Source organism: Montipora capricornis, chromosome 2 (assembly GCF_036669925.1).
Source record: "Montipora capricornis isolate CH-2021 chromosome 2, ASM3666992v2, whole genome shotgun sequence".
In the NCBI taxonomy this organism is placed as follows: Eukaryota; Metazoa; Cnidaria; class Anthozoa; order Scleractinia; family Acroporidae; genus Montipora; species Montipora capricornis.
The window spans coordinates 14876354-14900353 of record NC_090884.1 but is presented as its reverse complement, the minus strand read 5'-3'; the positions used below and the strand labels follow the sequence as shown (position 1 = coordinate 14900353).

General features: G+C 38.8%; 1 protein-coding gene across 1 annotated transcript in view; it reads right to left on the bottom strand.

Annotated features, from left to right (window-relative positions):
* Positions 1–23375, bottom strand: part of LOC138038935 (major facilitator superfamily domain-containing protein 12-like) — a 30991-nt gene extending 7616 nt beyond the window's left edge. The window contains exons 1-8 of the mRNA XM_068885025.1: positions 23221–23375; positions 18350–18845; positions 8986–9100; positions 7321–7491; positions 4627–4719; positions 4203–4295; positions 3389–3429; positions 1658–1790 (exon numbers count right to left, since the gene is read on the bottom strand). Of these exons, the coding sequence (XP_068741126.1) occupies positions 1658–1790; positions 3389–3429; positions 4203–4295; positions 4627–4719; positions 7321–7491; positions 8986–9100; positions 18350–18831 (1128 nt within the window). The 5' untranslated portion in view covers positions 18832–18845; positions 23221–23375. The remainder of the gene's footprint in view (positions 1–1657; positions 1791–3388; positions 3430–4202; positions 4296–4626; positions 4720–7320; positions 7492–8985; positions 9101–18349; positions 18846–23220) is intronic.
* Positions 23376–24000: the final 625 nt, after the last annotated feature.

The window sequence follows — 24000 nt, the reverse complement described above, 5'->3', positions numbered from 1 at the left end:
CGGAGGACAGTTGACGCGTCGTTTCGATGTATTAAAGGACCGGCGTTCGTCGGGGATGCCTTCTGTCGCCGTTCCTGTTCCTCCCCGCTATCGACTGGGTGATGAGGCAGACGACGGATGGAAAGAGAAACGGCATCCAGTGGACCCTCTGGACTCAGTTGGACGACCTTGATTTCGCAGACGACCTCGCTCTGCTCTCCCACAATCAGCAACAGATGCAGAACAAGACCACAAGCCTAGCCTCCCACGCCTCTCAAGTCGGCCTCCACATCCACCCCAACAAGACCAAGATTCTGAAAATCAACGCCTCCAGCAGAGAGGCAGTGAATTTGGGACACAACCACCTGGAAGAGGTCGAGACCTTCACATATCTTGGGAGCGTGATCAACCAACAAGGAGGAACAGATGCAGATGTTAAGATCCGCATCGGAAAGACAAGAGCATCGTTCCTAGCCCTGAAGAACATTTGGCGATCCAACCTTATAACATCTCGCACCAAAATCCGCCTGTTCAATTCCAACATCAAGTCGGTCCTACTGTATGGAGCAGAAACATGGCGAACAACCAAGACTACCATCAAAAGAGTTCAGACTTTCATCAACACGTGCCTACGAAGAATACTGAAGATCCACTGGCCAAATACCATCAGCAACTCAGATCTCTGGGAAAGAACCAACCAAGTGCCAGTAGAAGAAGAGGTCAGAAGAAGAAGATGGCGATGGATAGGGCACACCCTGAGGAAACCACCGACAAACATCACACGCCAGGCCCTGACCTGGAACCCTCAGGGGAAGAGAAAGAGAGGCCGACCAAAGAACACCAGGAGGAGAGACCTGGAGGCGGACGCCAAGCAGACCGGCTGCTCCTGGAGAGAGTTGGAGCGAATCGCCCAGGACCGCGGACGCTGGCGGGCTGTTGTGAATGGCCTATGCCCCTCCAGGGGCTCAAGGCCTAAGTAAGTAAGTAAGAGGCCAGAAAGACCAATTTGCTATCAAACAAAAGAATATTAAAATGGCGCCCATTTTGGAATAAGGTGTATTTGACAACTCAAGAAAGAATGTGCAAAGGAATTTAGTACGAAGTTTTGTTTCAAGTGAGTCCGATCCACTAGCAGATTTGGATCCAACCGGTTTGAATCTCCCAAACAATCAAACCAATTACCAACAATTTAAAGTAGCATTAAATGCCTTAACTTGAACTCAATTTAATCACTTCAGCCAGTGTCGCCGAAAGACAACAGTAAAAAAGCACAGCGATCTACTGGGGGCACGTCACACCAATTTTAAAATTTGTGCTCTCATATGGCATTCGGGTTCCGTTTTAAGTCAAGTTTAAACATCACGAGAAAGTACCCCTTCTTTTGCTTGTTTTATACCGGTAGGTGTTTGTATTTTAAAACTAACCTCTTATAAGTTAAACCTGGCGGTTCGATACAGTGTAACTCGGTCGGCCTAACAGCCACCTTTTCAAGCAAGACGCTAACGCCCGTCGGCAGACATTTCAATATTATTCAACCTTATGCTGGGTGATTTTACTGATCAAAATAATTCAGTCTTGTGAGTTAAACACTACAAGATCTTTCAGCTTCGTAGCTCTCTTGAATTTCAGATGAATAAAGGCCATTTTTTAGTATTTAGGTACGTGAAAGCCAACATACCACATTTTCTCCAATCAGATCCGCCAACATGGTCAAGGCTGTAACTAGAAGAGTGGAGCCACCGATACCCAATAATACTGCTACACCATAAGTAGCTGTCAGCTGACCCTTCTCAATAAACCACATCAACGCACTGTCGATTAAAGAGTGCCCACACATTAACGATGCAACTAAGAAAGTTATGTAAAGGACGTACAATTATACGAATGATAGTTAATGGTTTGTGGTGCTGCGTATACATACAAAGGAGCAATTTTCTTGACTTTTTTGACTGTTTATTTGAGATTTAAAGTGCACCTAGCCCCAATTTTTTTTTTCACTAAAATGAATCCGCTTACTGTTTAAAGTAATTCCCCGAGTTCTGGGGAGAATGGGTCCAGCGGCTGTTGTGACGTCTACCCAGGAAGGAAAGGTGTTTCGCCGCTTGTCATTTCACTGTAGCAGCTGTAGTGCCCGGGGGGTGGGGGACTCCCATATGAAACAGACGGGGGTGCTCGTCGTCTCGCTTAGGGGTGTAAATTTTGGATTTTGGTCTCGCTTAGGGTGTTCCGGGCAAAGCGCCAATATTTTATGCCACCAAGGTCTCGTTTAGGGTTCCGCGAAGTAACACAGAATTACGTGAAGAGAAACAGAAGTCAAATTCCTTTTAAATTTTCTTTTTAGATAAAAGCATTCGATGATTATGCCTTTTTATCATTAAAAATCATTCCGTGTCGTATTTTTGTGTTTTTAAACGGTCTCTTTTAGGGGTCAAAATTTGCTTAAGCCACGCCTAGATTGGTCTCCTTTAGGGGTTAAATTCAAAATTTCCGACGAGCATCCCCGTCTGTTTCATATGGGAGTCCCCCCCCGGGCTGTAGTGGCCGTGTTGCACCACAAAACCCAAATAGAATAAGCCAACCTGGCCCCATTTTATCCAGTGGAGAAGTCACTATCCAGAGCATAAAATGTACTGCATGTTAAACGTTGCATGGACATTTTCTTACACACCTTTTAACTAGATGTGCTTAGAGTGGACGTGCATAATCACAGTTACGAGGGCTGACGGATAGTGACGTGTCCACAGGATAAATCAATATCTATTGATTTCGCTGGCTTACCAACTGGATTGTGATTTATCTGGCGGATAGCGCTTTCCATCGTTTGAACAACTGGGGCTTTCAACAGGCGAGGTTGTGTTGAATATGACTTGTTTCAGGTCTGCGGTCAATTGCCATAGTCCCCAGCACATACATAGAGGATAAAACATGGCCGCGGGGAGGTATGAAACTTCTCTTTGACTGTTGAATATTTTTCAACACTCAAATTCGTTGAGGGTAATAATTATTATTAGTTGTCTGCCTAGACAATATTTAATGGCCCTTTACACTGCAGTCACAACAAAGTCAGGTAACAGCGTAAAGTAAATGCTGATCTTTAAAAGCAACCCCTGCTCTCCTTACCAATTTGGGAAAATATTTGTTTGAAGCAATGACCTGCAGGATTTTCCCATTTTGCTGTCAAAATGGGACTTACACGTATCTCAGTAAGAAATTCAGCATTGCCTATTAACTTAGTTCAGGAAACTAAAGCTAATAATAATCAATCGACCAATCTTTTTTTTTCCAACAACAACTGATATAAAACAACATTCCATTACAAAGGCACTAAGTTGTTTCAAAAATTCTTCAATTCAGGAAAAGCAAACAATTTGTTGTTGTAAAAAGGGCCTTCGTGCAATGTACAACATACCTTGTTCCAGCAATGAGGACCAGGCCAACCAAAAAAGAACCCTTTACGAATAAAGAAAGACAAAAAAAAAAAAAGAAGAAAAAATAATATATTGAAACTATATTCTCCACATTTCAGACCAAGCTTAGCCATTGACTCCTAGCAGATTTTACTGTCTAACGCTACACAATCACTTGTCAAGGACCGGGGGAGAGAACTATGTCATCTTTGCTTGCTTATATCTCAAAAGTGACAAATAATAACTAGTATGTCCCACGACTGAAGGTGCTTCAACAGGCTGAAGGACAACTGAAAAAACCAGAGTCCTAGGCAGGAATCGAACCAGCAACCTCTGTACACCGGTCAGATGCTCTACCCATTGACCTTAACAAGACCTCCTGAGGACACCGGTCACTTATCTACGGTAGGTCCATATTTGCTGGTCTGAGGGCTTGACAATGTTATGCCTCAAAGTAATTTTCAGCTGTTCTTTAGCCAGTTGATCAACCAGCTTACCATCATTCTCATTACGCATTATACCAATACCACCTAGACTTGAATTTATACTTTAAAGTACATAGGACTGTCAAGCTTACAGACCAGCAAGCTTAAGACAGTTTGTCGAGAAAGGACCTAGATAGGTGATGTGTCTAACCATGAGTTCTTACAGCTCAATGGGTAGAGCATCGGACCAGTGTACAGAGGTTACAGGTTTGAATCTTGCCTAGGCCTCTGATTTTTCAATAATTATTATTGTCCTTTCACCAGTCAAAGCAACTAGTTTACTATCTTTGTATTAAAAATACAATATTTACTTGAATAACAAGTTAAATACCTTTCTTCCATAGCATTTGTTGAGGGGTTTGGAAAGGAAAGTTGAAAGGAAACCACTCACATAGACAATCAGTGGTATTTTAGCAATGGTGTCCTGATAAGGAAAAAAACACAAAAATACTGTCATTTGATCTTTGCTTCTTTGTTCTAAATTCAGTAACATCTCAGTCTTTTCAGGATTTCGGCATTACTGGTGTTTTCCATGAGGACATTCTTGACATACTGCCAACACCCAACACCAACAAATGTAACATCCGCCCCCCCTCCCCCCCCCAAAAAAAAAAAAACTCAGAATTAACAACAATGCAAAATAATGAACATCAGCAAAGATAAATGCAAACAAGATCACATGTTACATGTATATGTATATACATGTACAACAGTCATCTTTGCATTGTTTAGTTAAACATGAAGAAGTTACAAACCTTGGAGAGGGACAATGTATCCAAAGTGTACATTGGGATGTAAACTTGTGTAATGTTGACAATAAGACGCGTGCACATGTAAAGAGCAGCTACCTGTATAAACACAAAACAAAATGTCTTTGTCGAAGTGGCAATAGCAAATGAGAACAGTTATTATATTCAGATCAAGGAAATGATCAGCACTGAACTCAGCCTGATATTTACACAGCATGCAACTGTTAAAACACAGTAACAAAAAAACAGTAACACAAGGCATGTGCGAAATTTGAGCCTGAAATGTATTCAGTCTGTTATCTATTCCACACTGACACAATAAAGGAGCCAAGACAAAGGCAGTTATTAAACGTTTTGTAAGTTAGGTTGCATCCTCCTACCATACATATTACAAAAACTTTTCAAATGTATGAAATAGTGAGTCAAAATGTATGTACAGGGCACATTTTTAATGCACTTTTAAGAATTCAGATGTAAAAATTAATGTGCTTAACTGAGGCACACTAAAACTATAAATCAAGTTTTTGTTACTTTAGCCCCCATCTTCCTTCTCACTTAAGGACGGTGCCAACTAATTCAAAGGTATGTTTGCCCTGATTTATGATTATGCAGAAAAGGTAGATCTTAATAAGTGTTATTGAAATCCAACAAGAAAATTGGGGGTAACCACACATTTTTCAACGATAATTCACGAACAATATTTGTAAAAAGCTCTAAAATACAAAGCAATGTATGGCATTCACTCTCAAATTGAAGCTTAATTTTCCCTTAAGAATGCATGTTACCCCTAATTTTCTTTTTGGATACCAAGAGTACTCATGAATATCTACTTTCTCTGCATAGTTTTAAACCGCGCAAAAATATCTCTGCATTAGCAAGCATCACTGATAGGAAATCCGCGTATCTGGAGTTGCGCAGAACATATGAGCAATACATGTAACAATAGTACCGGTAGGCACTGTCCTTAAAACATCAATTTTTCGCTCTTTTCCCGAATGAATGCACAGCTAGTAGTACACTGTTGCATCCAGGGTTCATTTGGCTACCAAAAATGATGGAGCAGCCCAGCCAAAATGTCCCGGCAGGGTGGGGATTTTGCTGCCTACTTAAGTTCATCAATGACAAATTAATGTGAGGTCTCCTCTAGACCAAAATAAATTTATCAACATTTCTTTTGGTGAATGAAGCCGGAAATTAATGTAAAGTAATTTTTGAAATCTCTTGCACTGCTTGATGTTGCGACCGCTGAGGTGGCCAATGTGACCAGATTCTATTCACCATATGATAGTGACTAACTTTTCACACTTAGTCGCCAGCCTGGCCGCTAAGATATTTTTATTACATTATTACAGGTGTATTATTTTTTTTATTTTTTTCATCGAATGAGTGCAATGAATAACCAAAAGCGGACTATACTCCATGCTTTAACACATGTAGGATTTGAGAACTGTGTTTACGTATCATTTAAAATCTACATACAGTATTTCATCAACTTCATTTCAGAAGTGACATCCACGATTTCTAAAAACTCTTAATTTTATTTGGAAAGTGTACATAATAGATTTTGAATAAAGAAAAAGCCTTTACAACTTTGAATATGTAAACAAGCTAAACAGCATACTTGCGTGTACACCTGTATGCCTTGTGCAGTGTTCTTACTAGAATTTTTTCTCTTCGTAGGGGTCATATGACCCATAGGGGCCATCCCCCAAAAGGTTGGGCCCTTTCCCAAGGCCACTTTATGCACTCTGATTTTCAGCTTGGTCTCGCTTGGATGTTACCTTTTGTTGAATGTATAAGGTCTGAAGGGCCTAATTTTTTGGCGACTAAATACGTGTACTTGAGCTGGCGACCAAATCTGAAAACTTAGTGGCCCCTAGGTTTTTCCCTGAAAGTTGAGCACTGTCTTGCCATCTTGCCTACTACTTAAAAACATTTTGCCTGGGCTGATGGAGAACTAAGAGACCCTAGTTCAGGATGGTCACTTGTCAAAACAAAGTCAAGAGGTGGGCACTGTGCAAACTTTTGCAGCTTTTCCACTTTGCCAAATTCTAATTGAGTTTGTTTGGATATCGTTGCCATCAAACTCTATCGATTTACCAACTTACAGTGAATGCCACCAATTTGCCAAATTTGCTGTCAAGTTTGGATAGAAACGTGTTTTTAAGCCCTTGGATGGATGTGTTTGCTTTAACTTGCTGTTAATCTATCTATATATGCAGTACATGTAGTCTCCTTTTATTAAACATGATTGACAATTAAATCAATACTAAGAACTAGATCACAGTTACCGCAGCAGATTTTCATTTGATTTTTTGCTCGCAAAAAGTTTGTGAGCCACAATGATGTTGTAATAATTATTGCATTACCAAAGGCAAGAGTACATATTACAACTTTTTGTTAAACTTACATGAAATTCCAATCAATTTCTGCAGATGTTGCTCCTCAGCAGGCCAATTCTTTTGTTACATGATGCAACCCCAATTTTTCCGATTGTTCAGCAAATACAAGGTACATCATATGCGTAACTTGATCCCAGACACAAATCTACACAACTTAGGATAACCACATGACAGTCTTTGCCATACACCGGTGCAACAAAGATGACTGCGTTCACAGTGAAAATTTCTCTTCGCCTGGTGCAAGTTGTTCCCAAGGCACTATTAACAATATTTTAATAGCAGTTTTATTTACACTAACCTGATAGAATTGTATTTCTTTAAACCAGTGGGTCCAATTGCTGGCACTTCTCTTGCTTCTTCTCTTTTCACATGCCAGAGCATAAGTGCAACTTCTTGAGGGTTCTTTTACTCCGAAATGGAAAATGAGCATGAATAGGACACCAGTTCCCACCACAATAAACACAACATACTGAAAAACAGGCAATCCTTAATTACATGTACAGCTTTACTCAGGTTAACCTAATGAACACAATCATTTTTCATTTACTACATGCATTCATAATTTAAACTTTTTTATAAGATAGGAAACACTCCCTCTATCAATGTAGATTAAATTGCTTTCATTTGGCACGTATGGGTGGCCATGTTAGCGTTAATTACTGGTACTGTAACAGTACATATAAATTATGCTGTGAACATGAAGTGTGAGAGGGTCAAGCTAACCCTCTGAGCATAATGATCTCCATTTGGAGCAGTTTTCAAATGACTGTTGAAAGTAATAACGCGATTGCAATTGCTACGCTTAGTGATTGGTTTAAAAATCTTGCGCCAGTTAATAAATCAATGAAAAGAAATACCAAAACCAATCACGACTCGCATGCATGATTTTTCCCATATTTTCAGCAAGTTACATGTACACCATGGAATTACTACGAATTTGGATTGGTTCATTGCACTGTTTGCATCTGCTGTGATTGGTCGAAGTTATTTGGTATTTGTTTTACAACACTCAGTTGAAAACTGCTGTATAAGCAAGCAGATTCATTTTCCTTTCTTGTTTTGGGAAAACAAACAACATTTGAATTTTTAACGCAAACAAAGCAACAGCTGGTGCTTTAAGTGAAAACTAATTTTTCTGACTGAGCCAAACAAAAAACATAATCCCTGAATTCCCCCTTTTCTGTACCCTGTGAGCAGAGTCTCCTTCGATCTTCCTAGATAATTCTTAAACAGGAAGAAGACTCTGCCAGCTGCCTCGACATTCTTTGATTTGCTGCTCATCCAAAGAAATGGATGAGTCAGCCCAGTTTCAACTTGTCAAACTTGTTTCTTTATTTTTGCACATGATCAATATTATTGCTCTGCATCATCAATATTTTTTGAAATTTCCAAGAGCGTGGCAATTTTTAACTGTTTAAATTCCCATGAGTATTTCCTCCGTATGTTGGTTACAGAAACTAGACTGCCAGAAACCTATAAAATCTTAATCAGTAAAAAGTATGAACTATCTTGAGATTCCAAGGAAATGATTCCTTGGTTGTTGCACGTTTGCCAGAGTTGTTCTAAAATATCCAGAATATGCGGTTACTGGTCACACGTGACTGACACCCATTTGAATACATTTGAATTTTTAACGCATCCCAATATGAAATAGCGAGGTGCCTGGCTGAGTCTTCTTCCTCTTCCTGACTTACATGTACGTAGGAAGATCGAAGGAGACTCTGCTTGCAGGCCATGATAATGTACTTTCATTAATGAGAGATGATCGACTGATCAAAACAGAAACCCTGCAGGAGGGCCAAAGGTTCATGTACTTTATAAATCTCTGAGAACTTTAAATTAATTATACATGTGTTTACTCTAAAATTAGATAAAACTGCCAATCATGCCAAAGAAATTGGACCAAAATCATTTCCTTTCCTTTTAAAGGCTTTGTAACAAGTTCAAAGCACTTTTAACTTACCATGAAAGCTGTCGAATCAGCCCGAGACAGTTTTTCTGACCCGCTGCTTTCTGTAGAAATGAGAATCCAAGTGACCAGAAACACGAAAATGTTAGAAGAAACTGTCCCTGCATACCTGAAGAGATGCACACACAAAAATCTGGTTACCACAACAAAATGGCATAAAAAACTGGTAAGGCATGGTATTCCAGCACTTTGATCGCCACACAAAATGAATCATCAACTTAAATAATGTAAAAATATCTTCAGCAAAAAATAAGTCATACTGAATAGAAAGGGCCCTAGGTACCAAAATTATTCACATACCTCTCTCTGAAATAATTTATAATTTACATGTATAAATTAATCCCTTGGTAGCCCGGAACCAGGCTCCTTATCGACTACTTTTACCAAACAACAGATTTAATTCAGTGAACCATACAGTGTAAAACAGAGAAAGAGTAAATAACTTGCATTGTTTTTATAGACCCACAACTCACATTAGATTTTCAAGGTACAACTGAATAAAATAGGGACTTTAAGCAAATCGCTACGGCTGGCGCTAATACGGCTGCCGGAAGTAAATTTCTCCCAAAATGAAACACTGCGCATGTACGTCGGTTGCATCCATCTGACTACGTGAGTCGCGATGTTTTGCCGTAGTGGCTACTACGTCGGGTTTATTTCGCTTCTCTGGCCCTTTTCAACGGACATCTCAGCATTTTAAGAATTCTGTTGGATACTATATCCTTTAAAGCTAATTTAAGTCAAGGATTGTGTCAAGGTTGCCTCTCATAAGCTTGTAAATCCGTATTATGAACTTACGATAAGTTTTGGCAAAGGTGTTGGAATGGCGAAGTGAGTTCAGCACACGGTTGTTTTTCTTCGGTTAAGTTTGCTTTGAGGATTTAGTGAAGATGTTTTATATCTGGATACTATACGATGCTATTTTGCTTCTTTGAGTATAGATACATGTGTCTTTTTCACTCGATATTCTTTGAGATATTTGTCTCTGAAATTGTATATTTCATCCATCAAATTGTTGTTATTGTACAAGGTGTATAGCATTTGCTTTTACTCAGAAATAATCTGTTCGTCCTAGCATGGCGAACAACGGCCATCGTCCTTTCAGCGAAGCCATTTGAAGGTAAGAAACTAAATAAAAGAGATTTTAAACACCTTTAGCCCATGTTTCCTTGTATTTTGCTTTGCTAAACTTAAAATTTTGGAGACCACCGAGACGTAGTCTCCCCAGACCTTTTCAGTCACGGCAGCCGTAGTAGCACCATCCGTAGTGATTTGCTTAAACTCCCTAATATTAATTAAATACTGTACATGCAAAAAGTAAACCAAAAGATTGTGAATAGAAGTGATTAATGATAGGGATCACTCATTACTATTAATACATGTACTACCACTAACTAGATGAGTTGTTGGTCAAGCACAAATTGTACCCTTCCAAGTTCTTAATAGCGTTATTACACCATTATCCAAGTCAAATCCCTGTGATAATTGAGAAAGTTGGAGATGTTGATTAATAATATGTTTTTTTTTTTATCTTTACTGCTATTTACTGCTAGACCTTTTTGTTACCTTTATTAGCTTACAGATTTGGTAAATAGCCAATTTTCATGTAAACTGTGTTTCTAATTAGTTAGCGTAATATAGTTACGTGTAAACTTGCTGGCCTTTAATTTTTAGTTAACAGATATTCGTCAATAATCAATCCTCTTGTAAATTGTATCGTTAATTTGTTAAACAAAGTGTTGTTGTGTAAATTAATTGTCTTTTAATAGCATACCTGCCAACCCCCAGAGTACAAAAATCTGGAGACATCCAAAAATCTTTGCATTGTAAGAATGTCATTTTCAACAATATCTGAATACTCTCTGAAAAACGCCCGAAGCCCTTCCAAATCTTCCCGACGTTTCTCGGTTAGAACAGCAATTGCTATTGTTCCCAAAACCGCGCCAACTTTCTACCACGTATTGTGCAATTTGATTGGCTGATTTCTGACCAATTACGGTACTTGTTAAATATGGACTATATCAATTTGATTGCTCTGTTTTACCTTTTCCGAACCATAACAGCTCAAATGAGAGCACTAGAATCCACTTCTTGTTTTATTTTCCTTTTTGACATCTCGAAGACAACGAAATAAATGAAAAAATTTGTTGAAAAAGGCCATGGTAGGTATTTCCCCGGAGATTTGGAGGTCTAACCGGGACACCGGGAGATTTGATGAAAAACTTGGAGACTCCCGGGAAAACTGGGAGAGTTGGCAGGTATGTAATAGGTTTGTTCTTGCATTTGGCTTGCCCTGCATCAATTAGCCTTTTCTAGTTATTTGCGGGGTAAGCCATCCACTAACTATCATACTTAGCTAAGGAAAGTTGTTGTTGTTGTTGTTCAGAATTGAATCTTACATGCCCTGACAGGTGATAATATAAGCACTGAATGAATGAAATGAAAGTAGCTGATTCACTTGGTTCTCCAGCTCTGCAACCAGAACTGATATCGCCTGCCTCCTACCTATTTCCATTCACCTAAATACCTGACACCTACAAGACTGTTTTTCCCCCAGGGACATCAGGTCACGTCTTTAAAGGTCAGAATCCAATAAAATACATGTACATGTAGTGTGCTATAAAATATATTTTCTCCTGATATTAAAAAAACTCTTTATCACATGACTTCAAAAAATAATCAACAGCGCTGTAAGCAATAAAAGAGATTTACCACATATGGGGCAAAATTACTGAATGCTGATTGGCTGAGACGGATGGCATTTTTCCTTAATCAAGAAGACACTTTTGGTAATAAGGAGGGCATGATTACTTAAGGAGGGCATGATTACTTAATCCTGATTTGGTTAACGGTTACTTACCCAGGTCATTCGCTGCAGCAGCCCCTACACTGTGGAATGCACTTCCACAAGAGATTCGCCAGTGCCAGAACATAAATGTATTTAAGTGCCTCTTAAAGACTTATCTTTTTAGATTAGCCTATAATGTGTGATATTTAATTGCTCTTGCTTAAATTTTTATTGTTAAATTATCTTAATTATAAATGTGTAACTTAATTAGTATTTTGTTTTATATAGTCTATATATATATATTTTTTCTTATTGTAAAGCGCAATAGATCATATACATGTTTTTGCGCTATATAAATATTTTAAATTATTATTATTATTATTATTATTATTAAGCAAAGTAGATTCTCACTTTCAATTAATTAAAGTGCATATGAAATAAAAAATATCTTTTGCTTAGGGTGTGTTCCATTGACTCTATTCCAGAATAAGAATATGTGGAGTGATGATTTAAAACGGTATGTCTGGCATGTTTAAGCAACAAGGATAATGATATGTTTAAAATAGTATTTTTAATGTGAATCTCCATAAAAATGAAGGATTTCTAACTTCTATTCCATGTATTCCTATTCTGGAATATGATCAATCGAATATACTCTTACTTTAAAGACTTTTCAAAATAATGAAAAACGGTGTTTTCTATTTTGGAATGTCTTCTTGTGTGTTCCCGAGATAGATGTATTCAGGGTTTGGTTAAAAAATTGATGGCGTCACAAACTGTACACAACTGTAATAAATCACAAAATTGAAAATAGCTACGAAAGTATTGGATGGATGTTGTTCAAACTCGGCAGTGGTAATCAGTGTCAAGTAAGGCACAATATGATACCTTCATGCAGTTGCCATGGACCCCATTTTGCTGCTGGGTCTATTTAACACAGGATTGATTTTGCCGTTTATTATCAAGAACAAGACATGTTCACTCTTAGTAAGCTTCTACAGAGATGTAAAGCATTATGGGCAGCACATGTGTTTCAGTCTGACCATCTGAATGTACTTACAGGTATCTACCGTAAAGACTCGCAGATAAGCCGCACTCGCAGATAAGCCCCACCCCGAGTTTAGCAACTCAAATTTTGGAAAAAAAGTTTTTCATGAAAAAAAAATCGAAAGAAATCCAAAGTCGAGACCATGAAGTGTTCTGTCTTCATCCAAGGCAAACTCACCAACAATGGATCGAAAAATACTTTAAAGTCTAACCCGAAATTTTAGCTCTTTAGTAGAATAAACATCATGTCCACCACGTATGACATATGAATAATGACCAGTCCCGTACAGACAATGGGTTTCATCCAAATACCAAGAAAGTTAGAAAAATTTTGCACGTAAATTTGTTGTTTTCTTGCATGCACTGTGCGAAGCTGTGTAACCAGGCATAATATCGGATGATGGAAGACTGAACACCAAAATTCACAGCACCTTTCCCAAATGGTCTCGCAGATAAGCCGCACCTACGATTTTGATCGCAAATTTTTGGAAAAAAGGTGCGGCTTATCTGCGAGTCTTTACGGTAATCAAAATGCGATATATTTGGCTGATTGCAAAGAGGAACTGGAAAAGAGAGTGTTGCCATAGCAACACCTTAATGGGTGTCACTTAGTGCCTTATCTGATGTACATTAATGGTGCCAGGTTTGAATATCATTACTCCAATATTTTTGGAGATATTCTCAATTTTGTGATTCATTACAGTCATTTAACCTATTGACCCCTGAGAGAGAGACTTGATAGATTTCACTGTGTCTAACGCCAGACGATTTTACTCGTCTGTGGGAGGGGGGGGGCGTTTTTGAAAAAAAAATTGAATATCTCAGAAACAAGAGAGGATTTATTATTCCCAAACAGAAAACACCATTCTTCATCATCTTCTTTTACTTCATAGGTATCTTAAGTACTTTTTGTACCACATACCAAATACATTTTAAGCACTATTTCTGTTCACTGCAACGGTTAATCGAATTCAACCGAATGAAACTGTGTTAAGTTGATCGCTATTTGTTGTGGCATTGAAAGGGCTTTCCTTAATAATTTTGCCCTTAATGTGATAAACATGTAATCGCAATGTTCCCTTGTGCAATTGACGATTAACTTCACTTGTATTTTCAAAGCTTTCCAAGTAGCCCTCATTACATTACATGTGATTCCCATTTTTTTTTCGGCCCCCCCCCTTTATCGAGAACACAAGCGCTAGTGCCACCCCCACCCCCCCTAATTAGAAACAATAATAAGTGTCCCAAAAAAGGTAAAGAGTATTTTGGTTAACCAGTGCCACCGTGACTTCTGCCCCAATTAAGAACAAAATGTAACAATCTATCAAACGGTAAATGGAAAGGCAAATATAATATGGATTGTATTGTGTTACAAAAACCCCCGCATTTTTCCAACTTTACAGATAAATTGCATAATAAATATCTTAACTTGTCATACCTAGAAATGGGGAAACTGTGTGGCCCTTCGACCACATCTTGTAACACAGATAAAGAAAGTTTATAGTGTTCATAAAAGTTGTTTTTGTGATGTAATTTTAATAGTTGAGGCCCTCCAGCTGTATCAGTGGCTTACAATTTTTGCTGGCTATATATTTAAATAATTTTTTATATAACCCCCCTTTTGGCCATGCATAAAAATTGGTGACCCACCCCCTCTTTGCATCAGCGCCCCTCTCTTGATAAATAATGACCAGTCCCTTACAGAAAATGGGTTTCATCCAAATACCAAGAAAGTTAGAAAATACCATACAAATAATCAATATTTTTCAAATGAACCTTGGTACACATATATTTAAAATTGACATTACCGGTACTGTCTAACATATAAAGATTGGGCTTTCATGTATTATACATTGTCTAACATATAAAGATTGGGCTTCCTGTGCATTTCCATCTGACATGTGCACCCCTCTAGCCAAAATCCTAGATCTGCCCTTGCATACTCACAGGAAATGGTACTGTAGGAACCTATGAGTTGCTTTTCTCATGGTACCGTATTTACCCGTGTATAAGTCGACCTTTTATGGCCTCAAAAGAAGCTCCAAAAATCGCCCTCGACTTATACATGGGTCAAAGATTTCGAGCCAAGTTCCAGCTAAATAATTTATTCAAAATAAACATCATAATGTGGTCGTTGGGCATAACGAACGCAGTGGACGAAAGACTTCAAAATGAATGTAATTGAGCAATTCCAGTTGAAATGAAAAAGGATTTGTTTTACTTTAATATGTTGAAGATACTCACAAGCACAAATATGAAATAGACACTGGAAATTTTCGTTTTCCAAAGGCGGAAAGCTATAAAAAACATTCTTCTTTCTTCAAATAAAACTCGATCCTTCAACAGCTTAGTAACCTGGCACAATTCCTCGTGTTTGCGTGATCGTCACTCGTATTGCCTGGAAATGCTGGTTGGTAATGATTGTTTTTTATTCTTTATACAAACCTGGATGATTTAAATGCTTTTGCAAACTTTGTATTGTTTGGTTTATGAGTTTTGTTTCGTTTGCCATGTGAGAAATTATAAGTCAAGCACCAATTAAACCTTGCACATTTCGCATCGTTTTTGAAGTTATTTTCAAAGATTGACTCCTGCTTCTGTGATGTTGTGCTTATCCTCTAAAGCCCTTTATCCTTGAACAACGAAACAGGTTAGTTTGAGGTTTACATGTTTGATTTTCTGAGAACTTTTTCGAAATTCAAGGACAAAATGCCCGCACATACAACAACCACTGAACCACAAAACTATTAAGCGCTTGAGGCCCTTACTTTTTTTTGAATCCACAGTTCCAGAAATCGAAGAATGCAAGATTTTTATACCATGAACATTTAGCAAAGAAATTAAGAAATTGCTTTTTTTGCCATCAAAAATGGGGGGTCGACTTATACATGGGATCGACTTATACACGGGTAAATACGGTAATTATATTGATATTTCAGTATTGATCGTGGGCACGTACACACAACGAAGTTGCCCAATAATTCAATAATATCCTAATAATAATTATTATTATATATACCCGGTATCATTATATGGCTTTTGTTTGTAGCCTATATAACGTGCGCTCTGATTGGCCAATTGTGACTGAATTGTAGGGCATTATTCTCCCGTAATGCCCACGGGCCGATTACGGGCTTGCAAAAACAAAGCAAAAGGTAATTAAAAAGCCATATAATAAACTACTTACTAACCGAGCTAGCTCGAGCCGTACTGTGGAATATTGGCCGTCGGTCGTTTTTGTACGGACCGAGCGCAGCGACCTCAGGCCAATACGGCCCTCGCGCTCGGTTAGTAAAAAGTTAATAATACACCCAACATGGCGGCCATTTATAGTATACATCTTTGATATTGGACATCCATGTTATGGTCAAGCGACACCTGACAAAACAAGGTATCCCCTGACCAGTATCACTTGATCATATCGCGGGCTCAACTTTAGAGTTCATTGAGGTTAGCCACTGACCAGGTACTGGTCAAAAAATCGTGACCCGAAGCACAGGCAGCCCAAGCTTGGTATACGATTTATAGAATTTGTATGGGAAAATTAACTTTGAGCTTATAAATGTTAAAATAAGCTGTAAATGTAGAAATAAACTTTGCTTACCTCTACGTACAGTTGTGCTCGTCTTTTCTGTGCAATCGGAGGGCAAACTGTGTCCATTTTAGCCGGGTTTGTGGATTTCGAATTTTTACGATGTCGTTAGTTGTCATTTCCCCTCATAAAGAGAAGAAAGGTTGGTGACTCGCGGCGACCTCCTCCCACAAATTGCTCTCCCATCACAAAGCAATGGTCCGAATCGCCGTAAAAACACCACAGTCTTAAGGCCAGATAAATTTCCTATCACATCAACTACACTCCAGGACCACACAACGATTTTTGGCGAATAAATTCCAAATAATGTTCGACTTTCTACAATCTTCCCATGCGTTCAGCTAGATGTGTGGCTACGGCCATTATAGCTTGATGGCAATCGTATTACATTCTGCACTCTCATTGGACAATTTGAACAACTTGGCCAATGAGAGTGCAGAATGTAATGCGATCGGCATCAAGCTATAACGGCCGTAGCCACACATCTACTGAACGCATGGGAAGATTATAGAAAGCCGAACATTATTTGGAATTTATCTGCCAAAAATCGCTGTGTGGTCCCAGTGTGGAGTTGATGAGATAGGAAATTTATCTGGCCCTAAGGCTGTGGTGTTTTTATGGCGATTCGGACCGTTGCTTTGTGATGCGAGAGCAATTTGTGGGACAAGATCGCCGTGAGTCACCAGCCTTTCTTCTCTTTATGAGGGGAAATGACAACTACAGTAACGACATCATAAAAATTTGAAAGCAACAAACCCGGCTAAAATGGACACAGTTTGCCCTCCAATTGCACAGAAAAGACGAGGACAAATGTACGTAGAGGTAAGCGAAGTTTATTTCTACATTTACAGCTCGCACATCAACTTTATTTATCAATTTTATTATAAATTTATCAACTCGCACATTGATGTTATTGTGTCGAAAGTAAACAGAATGTTAGGGTTAACTGAAAGGACATGTAGAGGTCTGGACGATACTAAGACTCTGAGAACTCTCTACTGCGCATTGGTTCAATCGAATGTTGAGTACTGCTCTGTGGTATGGTCACCCTATACCAAAAAAATTGAAAAAGTACAAAGAAGAGCAACCAAGTTCCTTTTGAAGACTGACGACAATTATGAGACCTGTTTAAAGAAGCTAAATTTGATGTCACTTAAAAATAGGAGAATTCTAGCTGATGTTACTTTTTTATATAAAGGTCTCTATGGAATAAGTAACATCAATATTGATTCTTATGTTGATTTTTATTCTGATGCTGATCATTACTCATTTAGGAAATATGATGATTTATCTCTTAAAAAGAAATATGCAAGAACAAATCCACTCAAATATAGTTTTTTTCACAGGATAGTTGACTCCTGGAATCTTCTGCCCTATGATATTTGTAAGGCAGTACGTGTAAATATTTTTAAGCGGGGAGTTAAGACGTTTTTATTGGACAATACATTAAATTAGTTATCCAGAGTTGAATTATTGATTTTATTTCGATTTTACTACTGTATTCTTGTATTTTGTATTAGTATATATTCATTGGTGATCTGTTGTTTTTTTTTTTTATGGGGTCCTGGACTCCTTTACGGATTATCCATATGGCTATTAATATTATTCTTATTTGCATGTATTACCTTTGATGCCATTAAATTGTAAAAATTAAATAAAATAAAATAAAATTATTTTAGCATCTATAAGCTTAAAGTTAATTTTCTCATACAAATTCTATAAATCGTATACCGAGCTTGGGCTGCCTGTGCCCCCAAACCAAAACTTTTTTGTTTATTTTGCCATTTTAGATATCTCCTCACAGTGACATTATAAATTGCCTGCTGAACAAGTTCGCATGTCAATTTCGAGAGTCTTTTCTACGGAATTCAAGACCCGGGCGAAAGCCCTTATGTAACTACATTTGTATTTATGAAGTAACAAAACCTCACCGTATAGCATTCAAGGTGACTTTCTCAGTTTCTTGATCAGTCAATTCTGGAATTAAGCTCAAATGAGAGATTTGCGTAGATGCCCAGCCAAACTGGAACACCACAATGAATGGCACATAGTAAATGAACTGAGCCCAGGAAGATGCGTTTTCACAGTAAATGCAAAGGTTGAAAACAAAGGGGAACGAACAGGCAACGCAGAGAACTCCAACAAGATGCCAACTTTTTCGCCGGCCATATCTACAATCTCCGGTTTTATCCGACTCGACTCCAACGAACGGTGTTGCAATAGCATCAGCAACTTGTCCGATCAAGAGAAGGGTTCCGGCCGCCACATTGGAAAACTCCACAACTCTGTGGAGGTAGACCAAGAAGTAGGTGAACCACATTGACGCACACAAATCGTTCAAAATGTGACCAACACCGTAACAAATTCGTGTTCTCCATGTGATTTTTTGTTTGCTCCCGATGCACCCGGTCATGATGAACTAGTTAGCTGTAAAGGAAGAGAAAAGAACAAAATAGGTAAGTACTCATTTAAGAAGATTTAGTACAACGACTGTTCGCTGACCTTTCAATTCTGAAGCACTACAATTTTTCCGCCCGATAAAAAATATCAGCGAGATAAACCAACATCCTTGTTTTCACTTCCAGTTCGGGAGTGTAAACACACATTTTGATGGAGAGCCAACTTCCTTGCACCAAATTTTTTCTTAAGTCTACCTGTACTGGTCACGTGAAAATCATTCGCATGACGCACAAAGGTAACCCATGGGGGAGTGGGCGAGTTATTTTCACCATGCGAGCGCGGAAATCGGAGTTAGATATATCTGAAAATTGAAAATAGTTTAATTAACATTATTCTGTTGGCAGTTGTTTCTTGTTACTACACACGTAACATCACTTCACCTGCCATTTTAATAGTGATTTTCAACACATCACGAACCGACTCACGCAGAGAACTGGAAACGTCTAAAGGAAAACATTCAAAATTTGCGCAATGAACTGCCGGGAGGTGAGCACATGACTTGAAATTTTCATCAACTCCTTTGTTCAAATCATCGTACGATAAGATTTGCCGCTCACACATCGAGCTCGTGACATAAATAAAGTACACAAAATTGACAAAAGGATAATTAAAGAACAAGTAATTGTTATTTAGATGTTTGCCTTAATTGTACTTTGTTAGTAAAGTAACTTGACCAAGCAGTTGATTGGGAGAAATACGGCCATTTTTGGTAGTGAAGTAACTTGACCAAGCGGTTGATCGGGAGAGGGAATCAAGCCTCGCTAAGGCCATTTTTGGACATAAGCTAAGAGACTAGCTTCTTTATTTCTGCTCGTTTCTATTAACTAGTTTACCTAAATGGTAGAAATGCTGCCGAGGCAAAGGGAGATGTTCAAGTATGCTTGCAGTAATCTAACGAAAGTTAGTGGGTGCATAGGCAGCCCAAGGGAGCGTGTGATCATTGATTACTAGTGGGAAGATGACCTTTGAGTACAAGCGGTGTTTTTCAGTGTCCCAAGCGGGTGTTGCGTTACAGGCAGCCGTTGAGAATTTAAACCCGTTATAAGACTTTGTATGGGAAATAAAATACCGTCGATTATGAAGCCTAAAAAACGCTCAATTTAACGTTCATTCAATAAAATGAATGAAAATGACTCACCTCTGGTGAATTCTTGTGCCTTTGGAGCTTATTTTACCGTTTCGGGAATTCCGTGTTTTCACTGACTTCGTCTAGAGCAGTAAACACGGAATTCCCGAAACGGTAAAATAAGCACCAAAACGCGCAAGAATACACCAGAGGTGAGTCAGTTTTATTCATTTTATTGAATGAACGTTAAATTGAGCGTTTTTTAGGCTTCATAATCGACGGTAATTTATTTCCCATACAAAGTCTTATAACGCGTTTAAATTCTCATCGGCTGCCTTTGGTGGGTGGAATTAAAGGGAGATTTTAATAGGTCTTGAGCAGGGACGGTACCAAAAACGTGGGCATCGGGCATGTTAATCATCATTTCCGAAATCACTTCAACTTCTTTTAAGAGCAAGTTGAAGCGTAAATTAACAGAATTAATGTGGTTATTCGTTCTACTTTTCGTGTGACTAAAGTACGGGTAATATACACAAGAAAGATACCAAATTCAGCTTGACAGTGGTCACTAAAAACTAAATGTCATTTGTGATATTTGTGATAATTGTCAATTAACATGAATTGCTATTTTGCCGACACGTATCAGAGGTCTGGTGACCTGCTCAACTGGAGACTTGCCTTCGTTAGGCTGTCAATGGTAGCGTTCTTTGCATTGTAAAAAAACGTTTTTCAGTAAGAATACCCGGGAGCCTGAACGGTCGCACCACTGCCTTGGTCGGGGTTATACGTTCCCCAGTTTTTCCCACCTACTGGTTTTAGACCGTTTTAGGGGTCTTCGTGTCACGTCCGGCTCTCGTGCATTCCTCTCCTCTTTACAGTAGAGTTAACTTATGAATGCTTTTCTACCTATTCCAGTGCTAAATAAGTCATGGTACAGTGTCTTGGCTGGCCAAAGCGACCATATTTCATCTATCCCAAGTGTCCGGTTGAGTACGTAGTGGAGGCAGAATGAACTTGCTTCAAGATGCTTTCACGACGAGAGTTTTCGGAAGTTAATCGCTATCGGGCCGAGTAGGTATCTGGATGGGGGATCATCGAGATATACGACATAGGATAGCCTTTCGTAGACGCCATATGAATCGTTATGCCTTTTTTCAATCGGAATACTCATAGTTATTAGGTGTGGTTACACGGGGCACTTTTTACCGAGGCAAATGACCCTTTTACCACGGAAACTCCATTTAGTGCGTGTGACCGACATTTCCCAAGGTACCTTTCCCGTGGTAAATTTCCATTGATACGTCAAAAAGATCAGACGAAGCTCCCGTGGTAAGTTGGGTGTTTTGATGCCCGAGGTACAAGAGCCAATCACGATACTGATGATGTTGTGATTAAATTTCCCGCCAATGAATTGCGTGAGATTTCTTTTTACCTCGATAATCTTAGTAACGTGTGACCGCTGTTTAACACGGTATACTAAAACCCAAGTGTGAGGCACCGCGGGATAATTTACCATGGGAAAAGGCATTTATTATTATTTTTTAAAATGATGGTGTATGTAACCGCACCTATTATTTGGCAAGCAATTCTCAAGCTCAATGGAGCACTTAGACTTTTCACAGTCCGCTATTTTTCCGTTTGATCGTCGGGATCGAGCACAAACTTTCGCCATCTTTGTTTTTAAAAGCGAGCGCGAGCTGGGGAGAGCGATATAACTACCGAGTGTGTGGGGAGAGTGGAGGGGTTTTGGCAGGAAAAATAGGAGACTGTCCGATCTTTCCTGCGACTAGTGAGTGTTCAGCGAGCCCCGTTGCACCAGCAACGGCAATACTTGAATGGTCCATAACACAATGCATCTGTCAATAAAAATACAGGCACGGCTCTCAAGTTTCGAAAACAACATGGCTTATTGCTCGTAAATAGCTGTTAAATGTGAGTGCTTTCGATCCGAACTTTTTTTTGGAACATTTAGTCGGAAGAAGTAATAAAGGAAGTTAAAGGAATAAAGGAAGTTGGGCCAAGTTAAAGAAAGCATGACCTTTTAAACTGTCATCAGACTTGTAGGAAACAAAACCAGAGATTTTACTTGGGTTGTCACGAATTTTTTAAGAGGCAGGTCATCGCCTCGTGAGTCGGGTAAAGTTGCGACACTGAAAAGATTGGATAACTAGATTTCAGAGAGAATTCACTCTTGATAAGAGATGCCATCCCCAAGAAACGTAAACATTGACCGCTCTTGAGACATATTAAAAAATGTTGACACAAATTGCAAAATATCGAATATATCTTTTAACCCGAAATTTTGTTCAAACTTTTCTTTCTGTGATATCAAGAATGCAAAACAACTTTACTGCCAAAATTCATTTGTAGTATCAAACACAAACATGACCCTCGACGCACCAGCCAGACTATCAATGAACTCACATCTCAAAGAGCTAATTTAACGCCTCTTTGGTGAAAGAACTCAATGTTAACGGTGTTTCTGTTACAAACTCAACTGATCTGTCAGATGCGTTCAATGAACATTTTTCCACAGTTGGCTCGAAACGTGCCAATGAGATTTCGGCAGCAGCAAACGGTACCACTTTTCTTGATTATCTCAGAATCACTGACACAAAGTTTCATTTCACCCCGACAAATGCCAATAAAGAGTTGAACTCCTAAACAAACTTAATCAAAAGCAACTGGTCTGGATAAGGTATCGGCGAGACTAATACGAGAATGCGCTGATTCATTTGCATTCCAATGTCCTTTGACAACTGGTGCATTCCCGAATGACTAGAAGTACGCAAAAGTTTCTTCGAATTCCTTATTCAAACAGGAAAGTTCAAATGATATGAACAACTACCGTCACATATCCGTTATCGCTGCAGTGGCTAAAATATTCGAAAGAATAACGTACGATGATCAGTCAAGCTTACCTTTCTCAACACAACATGATCTTAAAAAATCAATCCGGGTTCCGTTCCATTCATTCAATAGTTACAGCTCTACTCTACTGATAGCTGGGCTTTTAATATTTATCGGGGAAATATTAACGCTACAGTATTTCTAGATCGAAAAAAAAAAAGCCTCTGATACGGTTGACCATGCGATTTCATTGTCTAAATTAAGTACCTATGGTCTTCGGGATAATGCATACAATTGGTTTAAGTCCTATTTAAAGAACCGAACTCAAAAATGTTCTGTCAATGGCTCACTTTCATCTGTTCCTTTCAATGTGGTGTTCCTCAAGGACAATCTACTGAGGTCCTGTATTGATTATCAATGACCTACCAAGTTCTTTAATGTTGAAGTGACTTCTTGCGGGTGCAGAAGGAATACTGTAACACTCGTTCTTCTGCTGTTTCTTTATTCCATTAACAGTAATTGCTTCAACGACAACTTCACAATGACGAAATACCAACAACCTGATGACAACTACTTTCCTAGCTAGCGTACAAGGCTTTTATTGGCAACAAGAACCAACCTGTCAAGGTCATATCAATTACGCGTCAAACAATACCTGTCAATCGAAATCCGCCCGCACAGCACTACATCAGCATATTTTTCCTCAGGTTTCGAACCATTAAAAACGAATCTTTACTCTATCGTTCTACACAGCTTTCGTTAGGTCTGGCCCGTATAGCACAAAATCAGTAATACAAAAAAGGAAAGAATCATATTTGAAGGAGTCAAAAATCCATTACACCTAAATGGTCTTGAAAATAATGTTTGGAAATCGTTACATAACAACTATCCAACAAAGGTCTCAGTGGGGAGAGCGGATTTCGAAGCACTGCCTAATCCATAAATTACCAGGTGTGCGACAACTGTATTTCGCGCTAAAAACACCAAGTAATTGTACTCATTGTACGGCCAGTTTTAATTAGTTAATGGTGTCAAAGACGTAATTGGAACCCATACCGAAAGCCCTGGTCGGCTCGTTAAAGGAACTATTATTCATCTTGAATCCAGCTCGTAACCCATGAAAACAGACAAAAAACGACAGAAGGTATAAGGACAGGCCATGTCCAGGAAATAGTGGTTAAAGAACTACTGAGGGAAAACACATCA